General features: G+C 37.4%; 2 protein-coding genes across 4 annotated transcripts in view; both read left to right on the plus strand.

Annotated features, from left to right (window-relative positions):
• The first annotated feature begins 121 nt into the window (after nt 1-121).
• On the plus strand, nt 122-10,813 carry LOC113666097 (uncharacterized). Its single transcript, XM_027181857.2, has 15 exons — nt 122-413; nt 524-632; nt 803-883; nt 1,970-2,055; nt 3,200-3,655; nt 3,995-4,210; nt 4,805-4,921; nt 4,998-5,174; nt 5,849-6,127; nt 6,277-6,570; nt 7,019-7,123; nt 7,696-7,941; nt 8,074-8,203; nt 8,894-9,091; nt 9,741-10,813. The coding sequence occupies exons 1-15, from the start codon at nt 387-389 to the stop codon at nt 9,881-9,883; spliced, it is 2,664 nt and encodes an 887-aa protein (XP_027037658.2). The 5' UTR covers nt 122-386; the 3' UTR covers nt 9,884-10,813.
• A 961-nt stretch (nt 10,814-11,774) lies between these two features.
• LOC113666111 (axonemal central pair apparatus protein HYDIN) overlaps nt 11,775-16,863 on the plus strand; it is a 49,614-nt gene continuing 44,525 nt past the window's right edge. For 2 of the 3 annotated variants that reach the window (XM_027181870.2, XM_089198948.1), the window contains exons 1-8: nt 11,775-12,101; nt 12,633-12,758; nt 13,330-13,449; nt 14,465-14,599; nt 14,690-14,815; nt 15,159-15,357; nt 15,475-15,583; nt 16,103-16,195. In XM_027181870.2, the coding sequence (XP_027037671.2) occupies nt 11,946-12,101; nt 12,633-12,758; nt 13,330-13,449; nt 14,465-14,599; nt 14,690-14,815; nt 15,159-15,357; nt 15,475-15,583; nt 16,103-16,195 (1,064 nt within the window). In that variant the 5' untranslated portion in view covers nt 11,775-11,945. Of the gene's footprint in view, nt 12,102-12,632; nt 12,759-13,329; nt 13,450-14,464; nt 14,600-14,689; nt 14,816-15,158; nt 15,358-15,474; nt 15,584-16,102; nt 16,196-16,863 lie in introns of those variants that run through there. The other variant, XM_089198949.1, reaches the window with a different exon arrangement.

Raw genomic sequence — 16,863 nt, forward strand, 5'->3', positions numbered from 1 at the left:
ATTCTGATATTATACTATACTGGTTTGTTCCAACCGCCGCCAAATTTCAAAACTTCACATGTGTTTGAACTTGCCCGGCGAAGTGGGATTCTAAAAGAGGATTGGGTCAGATTGTATACTGTTGCTTGGTGACGTCATCGTGAAGGAAGCCGGGTTTCACATTAAACGGTTTCATGCCTTCGTTGATTGAGTAAACTATTTATTATGTCTTCCACCTGGACCCAAAGTAGAAGGAATGGAGCTAACGTCAAGCTAGCTGAAGCCACTGCCTAGCCAAAACACAAGCATTTACGTGAAATACCGGGCGGGTGAAGATTCATCCAGAAATTTAGGGGATTGTGGTAGGAGTAACGAAATCAACCGGAAAGAACTGTAGTAATCTGAAAATGTCGTTCACTCGCGATCGAATGAAGGTGAGCTCAGCACAGGATTCACGTTATATAAAATAAGTATCGTATACGACCATGCCAGCAAGAATTCATGTTTGTTTCACTTTTACATGTCATCCTGTGTTTTCCTTCAGAGACAAACTTCACCATCATTCAAGACTCCGATGGTATTCAAGCCTGACTCGAGCCATAAACCATCTCCGTCGCGAAAAGATTTGTGGAAAGAGGAGTTAGGATTCGATGGTAAGCTTAAACGATCTTGCCATGGCTTTACTATAGCTTGTAAATCCTAAACTGTGCCTATAAGACATGATATGCTTTTATTTGAAAAAGTTACATTTTGAACATCGCTTGTCTTCGCTTGGCTTTCTTGAAACTTATCCTTTCTCTGTCTTTGTTCGTACATGTAACAGACGATTCTAGTCCGGAAGCGGGACAGTCATCAAGCGACGATGAAGAATTGGAACCTGAAGCCGATCAGCTGTCCAGCAAAGGTGAATTATTGTTTTACCTAGAGACAATTTTATCTTTAACTACATTTCATTCTGCAAACCGTACATAGCGTCTTTCGAATGGTTGCGAACATATGTTGTCTTTAGTTTGCATGCTATTTACTCTGGCCTGCCATTTAATTAGCTAACCACCTGTTGCGCTCATGTCAACAACCAGCAAAATTAAAATAGTTTCATGCTCCGTCTCTCCTGGATTTGTAAGATTATCTGCAATGTCATCCGAAGCACTTATTGTCTCTCTCCTCATTGAACAAACGTGCAATATTATTAATTAATTTGTATGTCTTCTCCATTGGAAAGATTGGAACTTTGATTGTAAAATATTGTTTGATGAAGTTTAGAACGATTTAGCCACGCTTCTGTTAGAAAATGATTTAGGAATAAGGAAAAAAAGAGTTGATTATGTTTTCGTGAGAGTTTCAAAGTAGGATTTTCTTTGACAAGCTGCAAAATATCACGAGGTGATAGAATTGAAAGATTTTTAATAGGTTTTTCAGTAAGCTTAGATTTTTCAAATACACCGACAGTTTGAAACGACTCTATTTTAACAGGCTTATTTACCATTCTGTGTTTGTTTCTTTTGTTTGCTCTTCCGTTGTGATTTATTCTTAGTGCTTTTTGTAGATAGCTTCTTAGATCAGCTTTGGTATACAATTGTTCCCGGTGAGAATGGATTGACTAATTTTGGAGATTTTTCCAATATGGTTATAACTCGCTGCAAGACATTTAAAAAATGTGTAATCACATTAACAACATGTCCCAAGTCTAAGTAACAATTCAATTGGTTAATTAGGAACATGATTAGTATCTGAAATATGTTTATTTACATGAAAGTAGCTTGAAATTTTCATTTTTTTTTAAACTGGCAGAATCATGATCAAAGTTGATAAACTGGTTTGTCATTGTTTAAGCCTCAAAATTCTGCCTTTAACGACTATAAAAAGTCCACTTAGCTAAAAAAAAATTTTAGAGATGATATCTATTTCCTCTATCCATAAATGGTATCTTTCAGGAAAGATAAAAACATGGAAAGAAAAGAAAGCTATAAAAGTTTTGATACAATTTCAGGTTCATCAGATGTGGAGTATCAAGCTCTGCTTGCAGAGTTAAAACAGAAAGACAAGCAGCGTGAGGAACTTCTTATGAATCTAAAGGTTTGTCTAAATTTTATTTATTTGCAATATTTAAACAGGCTGGCTCAGTTCAACTCAAAGCTGGTTTTGTGTATTTGTTCATTCCCTGTCAAAACTTGTCTGAGTTGTATTTGTTTTGAGACTGCATTAGACATGTTTCCTCAGTGCTTGTAGTAATTTTTTTGAATTTGTTCACAGACTTATGTCATACTGAGTATTATATCTGAGCATTACACCCTTAATCTAAAAGTAGTCTTTCTTTACCAACTTGGTCTGGTGGGACAAACAAAGAAGCAACATAAACAGAAATAAAAAATCTGCATGGAAACTTTTCGGGGCTTGTTTGAGTTAGAAAATTTAGCATAATAGGGACTGCTTGTAACATTTATTTCAGTCTCATTATTTTTCTAATTTTAAGATTCTACCTTTATTTAGTCACCATTCTCCAGGTGTGCATGTGGTTTCAGCTGTGTTAAACCATATCACCCGACACAACCTTTACAATAACACAGTACTGTTATTCTTTTAATCTCAGTCAAGGAATTTTGTTTTAATTCCTTGAACTGTTAGTAGATCTTTTCTAGTTGGTAAAATCATGTAATTTCTGTCCATTTTCAGACTTTCTCAGCTGGGAGAAGTTTGTTAGTGAATACTTTCATTGTTTTTGACAGTGATATAAATTACATTGCTTAATGTACCTAAACTTTCACTCAACAAAACAAGCACTGTGATTGGTTGATCCTGACCGGGATACAATTGTGCAGCTGTTGCTTGCGCTGATTTTCAACAGCATGTTTGTTAGTTGCCATATGATTGTTTAAGGGAAAGTCTAAATATATAGCAAAGCATTTATTATATAGTCCCACCGGAAACTAGTTAGTTTTGTTTTCCCTTGAGTCCTGGTGTTTCTTGAGATGAAGTCAAAGGAAATACCAGGACTTGAGGGAAAATGAAACTAACTGTTTCCTTCAGGACCATACATTAAATGTATATTATATAATATATACTTTTAGAATACATGTTCAACTTTTGAACAAGCTTCCATTCCTTGGATGTACTAATAACTTACTAAATTAAATAAATAAATAAGTGTAGATAAATAAAGACAAATTAAATGATGTATTTAATGATTCATCTGAATTTTTTACTGTTTGCTGTTTACCAGGCCATGACAGACAAAACTGCCAACTATAAGTCAAAGCTCCAGAAGGCAGAAAACAACAAAAAATCACAAATAAAAATTCTGAAGAAAACACATGAATCTCAGCTAGCTATGAAAGCAGAGCTTATCCACAATTTAGAGGAACTTATTGAAGAACAAGAAACCAAAATTGCTGAGCTTGAAAGTCACATCAAAGGTTCAAGTCCCACACAATCATTGAATGCTGCTAACACAAAAGCTTCAAGTCTCAGGAAACTTGTTGACTCCATAAATGATCTCCATGCAGAGAAAAGTAGGATTCATGAAACATGGCTGTCAACGCAGTCAGAACTTGAGACAGTTAAGCATGAACACAAGGAGAACGTGAGTCGTTTGACAGAAAATATTACTGAGTTGGAGACAAAGCTTCGCAAAGCTCATGCTGAAAATCTCAAGTTGCAAAGTTCAGAAGCAGAAAGTGTAAGTTCTTTTGGTTGTTATTTAAACAATTTATGTATAAGGGATCATCTTTGTTTCATCATTTGGTTCCACAAAGATAAAATTAATCATACAGCAATCTGATCTTATTTTTTTCCTTGGTCTTAAAAACCCAATCTTATGCCAGACATTTTTTCTTGGCTCATGCCATCTTGTACATTGCATTATTAGTGCAACATAGCATGGGGCTGGGCTTCTTTGTTGGGAATACGGTGAATAGCAGGGGGCTGGGATTCCCCTGCAGTAGCCTGGTCTGGAATGTTGATGGTCCCTTAATAGAGATGTATCTGTTGATATACAGAAATGTATTTTATCTTACAGGATAAACCAAGAGAAAACAACAAACAAGTGTTTTCTCTCCAAGAGGAAGTCACTACTTTGAAAAAAAAGATTCAGACATTGGAACATGATTTACAGAGTGCTCACAAACTACATGTAACTACAAAAAATAAACTTGAAGAAGAAGCACTAAATCTTAGGAAGAAGCTTCGAGACACCGAAGCAAAGTATAGTAATCTGGCTGCTACACCGCCAAAGGTTAGTCAAAAGAAAGAAGTAGAATTTCTATCTAATCATTGTTTAGAACATGGTGATGCCCCTATCAAATGTGACCAGTCTGGTAGTGGTAGAAGGAAAAATAGTTGACTGTAGATGTAGTATACTATACTGGAGCTAAGTGGTCCATCCATTGTGTGCTTATCCTGCTTTCCATAGTATGAGGCAACTAGGATTATTAGTACTCCCTTCCTAGCTGGGATGACTCTCCATCACAAGGTTATCCTCAGCATTTGATCAGACTTCCTTCCCTAAGTTTTAATTGACAATTAACCCTTTAATCCCTAAGAATGACTAGCATCTAATTTCTCCTTACAATATCACCACTGAATCACACATTTATGTCATGAGAATAAAGGAAATGATCACCAACTAAAGAAACTCTTGATTGTTAGACAAATTCTCCCTTTCAGCACCTTTAATTTAGTAAATGTACAGAGAACAGTGTGGTGAATATGAATACTGATGATAGGGTGTAAAGGGTTAAGATTATATTATTAATGTCAAAAAACATTATTATTTATTATTATTATTGTTACTATTATTATTTATTGAAAGTGTTTCATATTTTTGCAGACGCGGACCATCTCTGTTGTTTCGGAGGAAACCAAAAAACAGCTTGATCAGATGATTGCTCAAAACAAAGATCTGGAAGAAATTCTTGCAAAGACAAGATCGGACTACAACGCTAAGGTGAGTTTATGTTCATGTCCAGAAGGGAAACCTGACATCATCATGTGTTCATTGTTCGTGTTTTCTCTAATTGTAGGTATCCGCCCTGCAAGCTGATATAAAGTCTTTAAAAACCAGCATAACAGAGAGTTCGAGAAATGAGCAAAAAGCTTTGGCCGATTGTCGAACTTTGCAGGAAGCCGTGAAGGAAATGAGCTCCCTCGAGTCTGTGGTGAAACAAAAAGAAAGCAAAATAAAGGCGCTAGAATCCGAGGTACGTTTTTGCTTTCTCCCAATAGATCGAGCGTAGGAAGAGCTTCCCCCAACCTAACAAAGAAAATTCGAGCTACGACAAAATTTTATTCACTCCTTACGTCTGGATCGCTAGCTTAGATGGAATAGTGGCGCCCCTCTGGTGACATGCATGTAGGAAGTGTGGCTCCAAGTTGCAACGTTTTTGGGGTTACCTTTTACAATATCTTAAATTGCATTTTGCTTAAGAGTACCAACTCCTTTAGATAATTTACTTTCTATTAAAAGCACACCACATGGTTGCTTCATGTCAGGAATGGCAAGAAAAAAAAAGTCAATCAGTGTTTTCATGAGTCAGGGAAGTCTTAAGGCTTTGGCTTGTGAAAAATCTGCATCATAGTCTTTATATGATAGCTGTTGTTTCGATTTTCCTTCCAAACTGATCTTTTCCCACACTCTTTTCTCTATACTATCTTTTGCTCAACCGACCTTTCCTTTTCTTTCTCTTCTCACTTCTATTCTTCTTCTTTCTCCTCTCTTTTCGTTTTTCCGTGGCTCTCCTTAAGGAGTCCACCCCTCTCTCCCCCCCCCCCCCACACCAAATCCTTTCTTACCTCCTCTTGATTCCTTTAAACGTTGATTAAATGAATCTAACACCTTGTATCTGCGTCTGCTTTTCGTTTTTCTTTCAAACAGATCAGCAAATATAAAGCGGATATCGATCAGCTTGGACAAGAATTTGAACAACAAACGAAGGACTTTGAAGGAGAGAAAAGAAGACTTGTTGCAGAGGAGCGGGCCAAATGTGGAAGGGAGACCAGCGTTATGCGCTCAAAGCTGAAAAGCGTTACGCAGCAACTGATTGTGGTGAAGAACACTTTGGACAATATCAAGAAAGAACATCAAGATCTTAGGAGTAGCTGTTTAAAACTCGGGACTGGAATAAAACCGGCTATACGCGGGGTGATTAAACAGGTCAGTTTCATTTTCTGTAGCTCGTATGTTTCAAGACACCAAGTGAGGGGTACCTTGTTTACATAGGGATGAATTTCTGCCGCGAGGATTTCGCGTCCTGGGAGCAATTTCAGTTTTGAATGGAAATTCCATGTTTGTTTTCCTTACAGATTGTGCAGCGTATCGAAGGAATCAATGACAAGAATAAAGAATTGGTTACAAAGTACAAAAAGGAAATGGCTTTGAGGAAAAAGCTCCATAACGAACTCGTGGACTTGAAAGGCAACATCAGAGTATATTGCAGGGTAAGGCCTGTGATCAAGGAAGACGGAGGAGGAAAAATGGCTGCCAATGTTGTTTCTTTTGACGAAGATGACGATGGCGTTCTTGGTGTTTTCTCCAAGGGATCAACAAAACTGTTTGAGATGGACAAGGTGTTCACATCAGCGTCCACTCAACAGCAGGTAATTTTTTTTTTTTTATGCCGGTAGATGTCATATTTGATGAGTTGGACGTGACAACATACGTTCAAGCTTTAATTTTCAATAGAAATCTTGCACCAGCGAACGATGACTGATGTCAAAGAAGGCAGTGATGGATTTTCCATCATTAAGGCAGCAGTTAAGCAGCAAAACCTACGAGCAAAAATTCGCATAAAGAAGTGTTGAGACAGTTTGTGCGTATTAGAAAATATTACTCGGAAACCTTTATGTTCGTCATTTGCACTCCATGTCAAATCCTCGCTGTACTTAACTATGTGCGATTCCTGTTTGGTCATTAATACCATTCAAATATTTTATCAAATTAAAGTAAAATTTGTGCAATCTCGGTAAACTACTCTTACTAATGAAGTAGAGATATATTTAGCCAATAGACACTTAATTAACCTACAATCCGCCTTTCTCTTTTTAGGTGTTTGAAGAGGTTAAGGCACTCATAGTTTCTTGTATAGACGGTTATAATGTTTGTATCTTCGCCTACGGGCAAACAGGAAGCGGGAAAACCTTTACAATGGAGGTAATCAGCCTTAATTGTTGTGCAATAATGTTTATTAGAGGAAAAGGTAGTTAAACCATCGTCGTATTTTGGCCTCATTCAAATAACCCGAGCGGATGCTAGTTACCAAGCTACAGCTGGTTTGGGTATCGGTATAGTGGCACTAAAAAAGGGTGATAAATAGGCTTCTCGCAGCCTTCTCTTTTTTTACTTCTTTTTTTTTTTTCTGGGATCGTCTAATGCCCGGAGGAGTAGCTATACTCTTAGTCACATAATGCTATGGAAACAAGGATAACCTCCGGAAGTAATGGCTGCGACACCTCCTTTTCTCCTCTCCCCCCCCCCCCCCCCCCCCCACAGCCTCTCTCTCAGCACTCACGGTTTTTGAGGATACAACGAGACTTGAAACAACTTAGATAAAGTGTAGTGAAGGGAGAACCTCCTTAAGCCCCTGTGTGGTCAACTATTGAAGAAAAAAATTTCCTCTCTCTGGTGGATTAAATTAGATGGTAAAAATGTGCTTATTCTTCGTTTATCCTCCCCAAAACCAAGACGAAAATTGCGAAATAACCCATGTTCTTGTCTTTTCCCAGGGCCCCTCATCCAATCCTGGTATCAACCAGCGTGCGCTCAAGCTTTTGTTCGAAGAGACACGTGACCGCGGAGTGGACTGGAACTACACCATCAACGTATCTGTGATCGAGATTTATAATGAAATGATCCGTGATCTGCTGGGTGATGATCCGTCCGCTAAACTTGAAGTGAAACAAGGAAAAGATGGTCTTTTTGTACCTGGACTCACCGAAATTCAAGTGAACAACGTTGATGAACTGAATGAGGTATGCATCATTTACTGAGTGATTAATTGACTGACCGTTCGATTGTTTGATTGACAGATGTTTGAGTGATTGATTGATTAGTTAACTGAGTTATTGATTGTTTGATTCATTCATTTGAATGTTGCTTGACAGGTTTTTGCCATTGGCAAGACCAACAGGTCTACTGCAATCACAGATATGAACGAGCATTCCTCTCGTTCACATGCTCTCCTCTGTGTGACGGTGACCGGTTTCAACAAAACTACAGGACATAAGACAATCGGTAGGAAAAGCCGTAGACCGGCGCTTAACCTTTTCACGTCCAGGATTTAAATATCAATTCTTTGCAGTGTCTGCCATAACGGATTTTGTGAATGTTTATCTCAGACAGTTAAGTTTTCAATTAAACAGTATCCCTTAGTTGATATTTGTCTTTCGTCTCATTACCTTCCGCCTTAATGCTTAAAAAAAGACTGGTATTGTAAGTAGTTATTTCTTATCTAACTTTCTTGAGGATGTAGGGATTCAGTGGGAGTCAAATATGTCAGATTCAAGCGGTATTAACTGATATTAAAAATACAATCCTAAATTCTGTTGACTATTTCTTGGTTTTTATGTTAAGGAGGGGCGTGTATGAAAGACTGGCGATTATTCCTTCAAGATGGGAAAATAACTCTCAGCGTTTGAGAAAAAACGTTGGCATATTCTGTACTCTTAACGAACTTCAGTTGTTGTCTCAAGGAAATCCACGTTTTGACCCGGACAGTGTATTTTCCATCACGGGGTTTCGAGGAGTCAGAGAAAATTACTTGAGTTTCCCTATTCTGAAGAATTGCATTTATGAGACAAGAGGGTGTTTTAGAGGCAAGGCATATCAGAGGATGTATCATGTTGTTCATGTTTGTTGTACAGAAAATGAGAAAAAATTGACCGTGCAGTTTCTCTTTTTTTCTTTTATTTTACGTTGTCTTAGGAAAGCTTAACTTGGTGGACTTAGCAGGAAGTGAGAGAGTGTCGAAGAGTGGATCTGAAGGGGCCCGGATGAAAGAGGCCCAGAGTATAAACAAGTCTTTGTCCTCTCTGGGTGACGTGATCCACTCGCTCAAGAACAAGAGTTCTCATGTACCCTACAGGAATTCAAAGCTGACGTATCTTCTTCAAGAATCTCTGGGTAAGTCACCTTTAACCCGCTATTGGGCGACAAGCTCGTATTCGTCTGATATTTCGGAGATTTGTCTTGAGACCTTGTTTTACTGCTTCACGACCGATGTTTTTTTTTCTCGTGGTCACGCGTCACGCTCAACCTCGTCTTAGGGAACACAGCAATCAAACGTCGAGCATGCGCGAGGAGATCAATTTTGGTCGGTCGCGCGCCAATTTTTGCGTATTGTTTGTAAGGAAACATAAGTAACAACAAAATATGCTGAAAAAAATTGAAACTTTCATAGAAATCTAAGGAAACAAAGAAGTGGAATAAGGGAAACTTGAGATTTAATGAACGCAGAACTTATTTCGGGTGTCAAGTTGATTTAAAATGTCAGCTTAAGAAACCAATTGGACTAGTTAAGGAGCCAGAACCTGCTTCTCTATTCTTTTAATTTTTATTTTAAAATATGGCTTCGGGCCCACGAAGTTGCCGGCTCTTTCGAGAAACGGACTGTTGAGGCGGGTGGAAGAGAGAATCTGGAAACGAGTTTGCTAATGCTTTCGTGCTCCTAAGAGACGCATGTTGTTTGACGAAAGCGACCACGGAGAAGATTAAAGGCTGTGTTCTACTGTTGATCAGCCAACACTTATCGCTTAAATCATTTGGTTTGCAGGAGGAGATTCCAAAACTTTGATGGTGGTTCAGGTTTCGCCTGTGGAAAAGAATGTGGGTGAAACAGTCTGCAGTTTGAATTTTGCCCAGCGTGTCAGAACAGTGGAGCTTGGCCAAGCCACGAAACGAACCGTGAAAAGTTGATGATCGGACCCAAAACATTTTCTTACGAAAAAGTGTCTCTCGATTTACTGGCCTGTTATCACGAGAAGAAATTTTTGCAATGTAGTTCTTTAGCTTGCCGTCTACAAAAGATCGCAGAGGTCTTGAATTATTCGTTACATAGGACTTAAGTAACTCAGAGTACAGATTTCTTCAACAATGTTACCGGTGCAACTAAAAGTCTTTCCTGGTGTGAATATTTTCATAAATAGTGCATTTTAAATATGAATGTTTGATAACTCCAACACTCGTCTCCCGGGCAGTCTCGTTATGAGTGTTACGCAACACAAACTTGCAAGTTGCGTTACGAGTCAAAGCGGCGGCAGTGACAGAGTACTTATTTGTTGAATCGGGGTTAACTGCTTTGTTTTTCGTTTATTCGAAAAAGCATTTTGTGCCGTCACTTTTTACAGTTCTTTGAACTTAATGAATTTTTCTCTCCTTTACTGAGACTGAAATTGACCTGAGAAAAAGTACACTGTAAATCTAATGTGTGCAGTTGAACAGAAACTAATTCAAGGGTAATTCCATCTTTAACGTATTTTGAGCTGTTGAAATAGAAATGATGAATAACTTTGTACATTTGGAAACATTTTCTATAAGGTATTAAGCAAATGTAGATGTACTTGATTTTAGAGAAATTGTTGATCCCTATGCGAATTTTGCAATTTTGTGAATTTTTTATAAAGCGTTGCTTTGTACATTTGAAAGCTTTTTTCTATACAAAGAACAAAAAGTATTTTGACACGATGAATTCTCGAATTTGTACGGATATTTTTACTCATGGCTAGGTAATTTCTAACGTTTTGTGATGAATTCAGCACGTCCGTTTGTAAATGTTTTGAATTATTCGACAGTGTGTCAACTATTTATTAAGTCTTGCACGTTGCAATAAAGGTATGACAAATTTTGCTCGTCCTCTCCTTATTGTGTGGATACCCTTACGTTCTGCTGTCTAGCAGCATTTTTCGCGATGGAAAAGGTGCAGTTTGCTCATCAAAACCTGTTGCTGTTCTTATGCCACTCTGTTTATCCCTAGAGCGCTCATATCTAAACAGTTTAAAAAGTTGTATTTGCTGTTACCGGTTTCGAAGCTAGAAGAGCACTACTAGTTATCTCTTTGTCATCCTTTTCCGGAAGTATCGTCCGAAAATGTACCTGTCACTGTATTCCTGTGGTAGGTTTAAATAAGTTGAACTTCAAGAATTTTTTGCCGAGTTCGTTTCTCACCTTTTTCGGTTGAGACAGAACCACTGAAAGTTTAATTAATAAAGGGGGCAAGTTCTAAAGAAACTGTGGTGCTGCGTCGGTGGGAGGGTATACCAGGGTAATTTGGTGTTATCAACTAAGTTGATAACGTAAATTGGCCACTGTAAAGAGTTTCGGGCGTTAGCCCCTCGTCAACGTCAGCTTTGAAACTCTTTACGGTGGCCAATTTACGTTATCAACTCAGTTGATAAAGCCAAGTTACTCAAATTACATAGAATGTTTAACCCGCTTAAGTCGTCAAGAATGACTCCAGCAAGCCGAGATATCAAAATGAAGTAATCATAAAGTAGCCAACTTTATAAACTGTGATATTCCATACTCAGTGTTCCGAGCAGATAGAATGTCTTTTAAGACAAAAATGCCGGGATCAAATGTAAATAAAGACCAAAACTATCAAGAGACATTTTGGCACGGTTGAGTTCACTTACTAAGGTGTCAAATAATTACATTTTTTAGAGGAAATTAGACAAAAACAAAACAAAACCAAAAACAAGAAAAGGAAAGAGAAAGAAAAAGATTACAAGCGCTGTCGTAGTCAAAAGCCTGAGCCAGCAGACTCTATTGCCAGCAACAGGACACAAAATCATATGCGTTTGAGCAGTCCCCAGATCCATGGCAACAACTCCCGCTCAAACTTCAGAAAATGGCTGGTCTGTGTTTTTGTAAGTTTTGAGCGATTACGATTTGTCAAAACCGAAAAAGAATGCGGAATCTACAAATGTAATACCATACTAAAGAAGAAAAAAGTAATTCGCTGAACGGAAAATCTATCGCCATGCCTCAGGGAAAACTTCGTGGAGGGTTGCGCGGCGAGGTACAATCTACCGTAAGAGAGAACTACGGCAGTAAAGCTGTGACTTCTAACTTTAAAAGCCGAGTCGTTCATCCGAGAAATCCCAAACTTGTGAAGGGAAGCCCTGAAGATGATAAGGTAAAACTTCAGAGGAAAAATTTATCTGGTTTATTATTGCTTTGGCCGAGTAATTTTTCCGAACCGTACTACACTATGTATAAAACAACCAGACAAGTGTATCTCTGTGCTGAGAGTTGATCGCAATCCATCAGCAAGCTTTTAGTACGTTGTTAATAGAGTTTTGAAAATTGCAATAAGTGTGATTTTAAGTTTAGGATCTATGCATCTCTGTAGCGTTAACTAGCTGGATGAATCCGTTTGCAAGGCAAGCGAACAGCAAACATGTTCAACTGTCTGCAAAAGTCAGCTGAGTAGACTATACTCAGTTTCGAAATTTGTAATGTTCATATTATGAAAGATTATAGTAAAATTGATTTTCTTTTGCTAAGAATCAAGTATTTTCCTCATTTTTCTCTAGATCAAGAAGGTACAACGCTAAAGAGACGCAAAAAATGTACACCAAACTAGATCTACAGTATACAGTCTCAAAAATTCCTCCTTTGGGGATAGCAATACTGATCACAATTATCATTTTTTTCATATACTCAGCAAGCTCCTTCTGCTTACATGGCTGAGATGCAGCTCACCACAGATGAAAGATTTAAGCTCACATATGAGATGAGGGTGCCTCAAATTATTGAGTTACTAGACATGTCAGAACAGACTCTTCAGAAGGTAGATGGTTGCTTACTCTTTGACTTTGCTTTTGACAACTGTACTGTACTAAGTTATCATCCATCAAAGTTGGTTTCCTTCACAGAAAACAAAAATAGTAACTGATTAATTGATTAATTAATGGGTTATTGTGATCAATGCTGGACTTGCATTGTCTCTGATGTTAAACTCTATCATGTTGTTGAATTGTCAGTCTCTACCACCAACAACAGTCCCTTTCAGGACTACCCCAACCTGGATGAACACAAAATTAACCATCACTCCTAAAATCAAATAATTTACCACAATTTAAATAAGATGACGGAATTCATCAAATATTAGAATAATGAAGATGAAAACACCAAGTATGATCTAGTTTTATTTATTTTTCTTTTTAACAATTTTACCCTTGCAAGATAAAATTTGGTCAACAATTCCTGTGCATTTTTACAAAAATTTGTGGTCTCCTATATATATATTTTTGCCAGTATGGAAGGACTTGAAGTAACTGATTATTTGCTTTTGTCTACAGTTGTAATGACAGCGCACAGAATTTATCAAGTTTTCAAAAACTGTTTGTTTTTCTCCGTAGTTCACCACTATGGATATTGAAGAGCCTCTGTTTCAGCCATTTCCTTCAGATATTGTGTTCCAAAATTTCAACCCATTTGAGACATATCAGGTTCCATTGCAGTTGAGGAACAATGATAAGGTAAAGAAGATTCCTAAGAAAATCAGAGAGTCATATATGCTTGGTCAAACCTCTTCCTAAATAGACACGTGATGTAAGATGTAACAGAAGAGGAAACATTTTGACAGACAATAGATCACCACAGCTACAAACACATGAAAAGTAGTTGTAAAAGCAAAGTTTTAAGAAATAAGATGGGTTTTGATGGTCTTAAATTCTTTAGGGGTGTTGTTGCTCTGCAAATACCACTGCAGAGATATAACCAACAGAATAATCAATCCACCTGAGGTCATGTCACTCTTCATTTTAATTAATACTCAGAGACAGAGAGAAAGAACTGATAACCTGTATAGCTTCCTCTTAAGGAAAAGTAGGAATACTCCATGAAAATCTGCAATAAGGACATTGGATGAAGTAGGTTTGGGCTGATTTGGAGCTGTGCAGGGCTAACTTTTTTGTTGAGTGTGGTGACTCAACCTTGTATATGTATAATCTTTATTTAAGCACGAAACAATTCATCAGCAATTACATTAACTAAAACTATTTAAAAATTAAAACACTAACTAATAACTAAAAGCTGTTTTCCGTGAATGCCGTGTGTTATAGAGTGGCATTGATCTTGCGTTTAAATAACCCCAGAGACTCTGTGTTCCTTATATCACATGGAAGACTATTCCATAATGTGGCTCCACTATAGCTAAAGCTTTTTCGATAATAGTTAGTGCGAGGTAGAGGAACATTGAGTTTATTTTCAGAGTCCCTGAGGTCATAAGCAGAGTTACGCCATCTAAACTTAGAATTAAGATATTCAGGAGCTAGCCCGTGCAGACATTTGAAAACCATGGTAACTCTATGAATTTCCTGCTGGCTTGGGGGAGATCAAGTTTACACACAGTTTAAATTGGTTGGGATTGGATTTTATGTCTGCTGTATAATGTAATGTCTGTTTAAGTAAGTGTTGGTTGAACTGAACAGGATGTAATACTAGGGACAGTAACAAATATTGTGGTGTATTTTTTTTTTTTAATCTTTATAGGTTGCTCGTCTTGTTAAGGTGACCCAAACAGATTCTCCTTACTTCAAGATCATCAGCCCTCATGATGTGGGACACAAAGTAGCTCCTGGAATGGATACTGTATTTATCATTCAATTCACCCCTGATGAGAAAAAGGTATTAAGTGGAGTATTGTATTCATTTGATAGCTTTGTGAATTGAAAGACATTATACTCAGCTCTAGGTTTGGCCTTATTCTTTCAACAGGATTATACCCACGAGCTTATTTGCATCACTGAAAGGGAAAAATTCTTGGTGCCAGTAAAAGCAATTGGGGCAAGAGCCATCCTTGACTTTCCAGATGAGATCAGCTTTGGAACATGTCCTGTAAAGGTATATGGTTGAAGCATTTTGGTTGTTGTTTCTTAATTTACTATTTATCAGACTGACAACATGCAACTGTACATTTAGGTGTTGCATAAATGTACTTGATGCTGTTGCCCATTGCTGTTGGGGTATTGAATAATGAAATCCACAATTTGCTTAGATGGCTGACTGCTGCTTGAAAATTCAAAATTGAAATATAACAATTTTAGCAACATGTTCATTATTACCAAATTTGTGAACACAAATGTGTGCTGTATTGGTGATACTCTGATACTCATTACAAAGAAAGTTTGCAAGAACATCTAAATTTCTTGGTACCACTCATCATGTTATTGTTGTATCTTCTCAGTATGCCACCACAAGGACTCTCCTTGTACGAAACATTGGCAACAGCGATGCAAAGTTTCAGCTGTTAGTACAGGAGCCATTCTTTGTTACACCTGACAGTGGTCGGCTGGCTATAGGGGACAGCATGCAGATTCATGTAGATTTCAAGGCCATGCAGACAGGAGACCATGGTAGTCATATGATTCTTCAATATGAAACAGGTATGTTCAATTTGTATAATTATTTAAAATTCCTATTTTCACAAAGATAATTGTCAAGTTTACTGCAACATGTTACTATAGTCTGACATGGATTTCTTTTGTTAAAATTTGATACAGGAGAAGAAATCTATATCAGTTTGTATGGAGCTGCAATTGATTATAATATCCGACTGGATAAAAGTACAGTCAAAATGGAAAATGCTTTCATATCATGTGCCTCACAAAGGTGGGTTACATTATACTTGAGATGACTGATTAATATATAAGAATGTATTTCTATTCATTCAGTTTCTATTCTTTGCTACATTCATGTGAAAAAATGGTTAGTAGCTTATTCTATGTAATCATTCTGTAAACTTTAGACTCTAAGATCAGTAATCATATTCTCCGTACTTTTCTCTATACATTTTCTATTACATTTCCTCTAAGGAGACTTTGTTGAACAATCAAGGGTTTCTTTGGTTGGTGATCATTTCCTTTATTCTTGTGACCCTAATGTTTTATTCAGGAGTGATATTGTGAGGAGAAATTAGATGCTGGTCACTATTAGAGGTCAAAGGGTTAAAGTTATCCGTCTGTTTCTTCTCTACTCAGGTCTTGTTCTCTCCAGGCTTCCTGTAGAACTGAAAAAATAAAACCTTTTTTTTTGTCTTTTATGCCAAATTGATTAAGTAGCTTCATGATCAGTGATGCACAATTGAAATATATACTGGTACTAACCTAATACCATCTTCTCAATCTCTAGGACAGTCACTCTCTCCAACAGAAGTGATATTATTGTCCAGTTCAAGTGGACAAACTTTGCAACACTGAGGGAAGAAATGCAACATAAGGATAGGTAGGCTTTGAATTTCTCTCTGTAAGATTTACTTTCTGTGCAGTATTGAAGGGACCTTGATCTTTTTATGCTCATCCTAACCCTAAGCATCTACATGTGCTTTTAGATAGAAGACTATAAAAGATGATTATGAATGGTGTGATTTTTCCCCTACCCAACACCCCCCTCCAAAAAAAAAACTTGTTTAAGCAATGTGACATAATTGTAAGTTACAAATGGAGGTTGAAACCTGAAACCTGAAACCATTATACCTGCCTAACAAACCCAGCTACAGCCATAGCACCCTTTACACATAGCCCTACACATACTGAGCTAAGAGAAACTCTTTGGAAAAAGAAGGCACCAAATGAATATACTTGGTGCATGAAAATACCACTAGGAACTGTGTAAGTCAATCCTGACAGAAACACAGCTCCAAACAGGAATGCGTCATAGCTGATAAACACTAGAATGCCAAAACATTTTCAACCCTCTCAGAGCTAGCTACTAAGCAAACTTCCTCTTTGTCAGTAAATATAGTTAAGTCAAATTACACTTATTTCTATCAAAAAACATAGTAATTAACTGTTAGGAATATTTGGCTGGACTGTTAATACTTTCATTCCTAAGATCTCAATAGCAATTCTCCTTACTGTCTGCCATTCAATTCTTATGATTTTGTGAATTTG

The sequence above is a fragment of the Pocillopora damicornis genome, chromosome 3 (genome assembly GCF_964200805.1).
Source record: "Pocillopora damicornis chromosome 3, jaPocDami1.2, whole genome shotgun sequence".
NCBI lineage: Eukaryota > Metazoa > Cnidaria > Anthozoa > Scleractinia > Pocilloporidae > Pocillopora > Pocillopora damicornis.

Bases quoted from the DNA above. Each gene is read 5' to 3' on its own strand.
- LOC113666097 (XM_027181857.2), top strand. From the start codon at position 387: ATGTCGTTCACTCGCGATCGAATGAAG. The intron at 414-523 runs GTGAGCTCAGCA...GTTTTCCTTCAG, and splicing joins TCACTCGCGATCGAATGAAG to AGACAAACTTCACCATCATT. The intron at 9,092-9,740 runs GTAAGTCACCTT...TTTGGTTTGCAG, and splicing joins TCTTCTTCAAGAATCTCTGG to GAGGAGATTCCAAAACTTTG.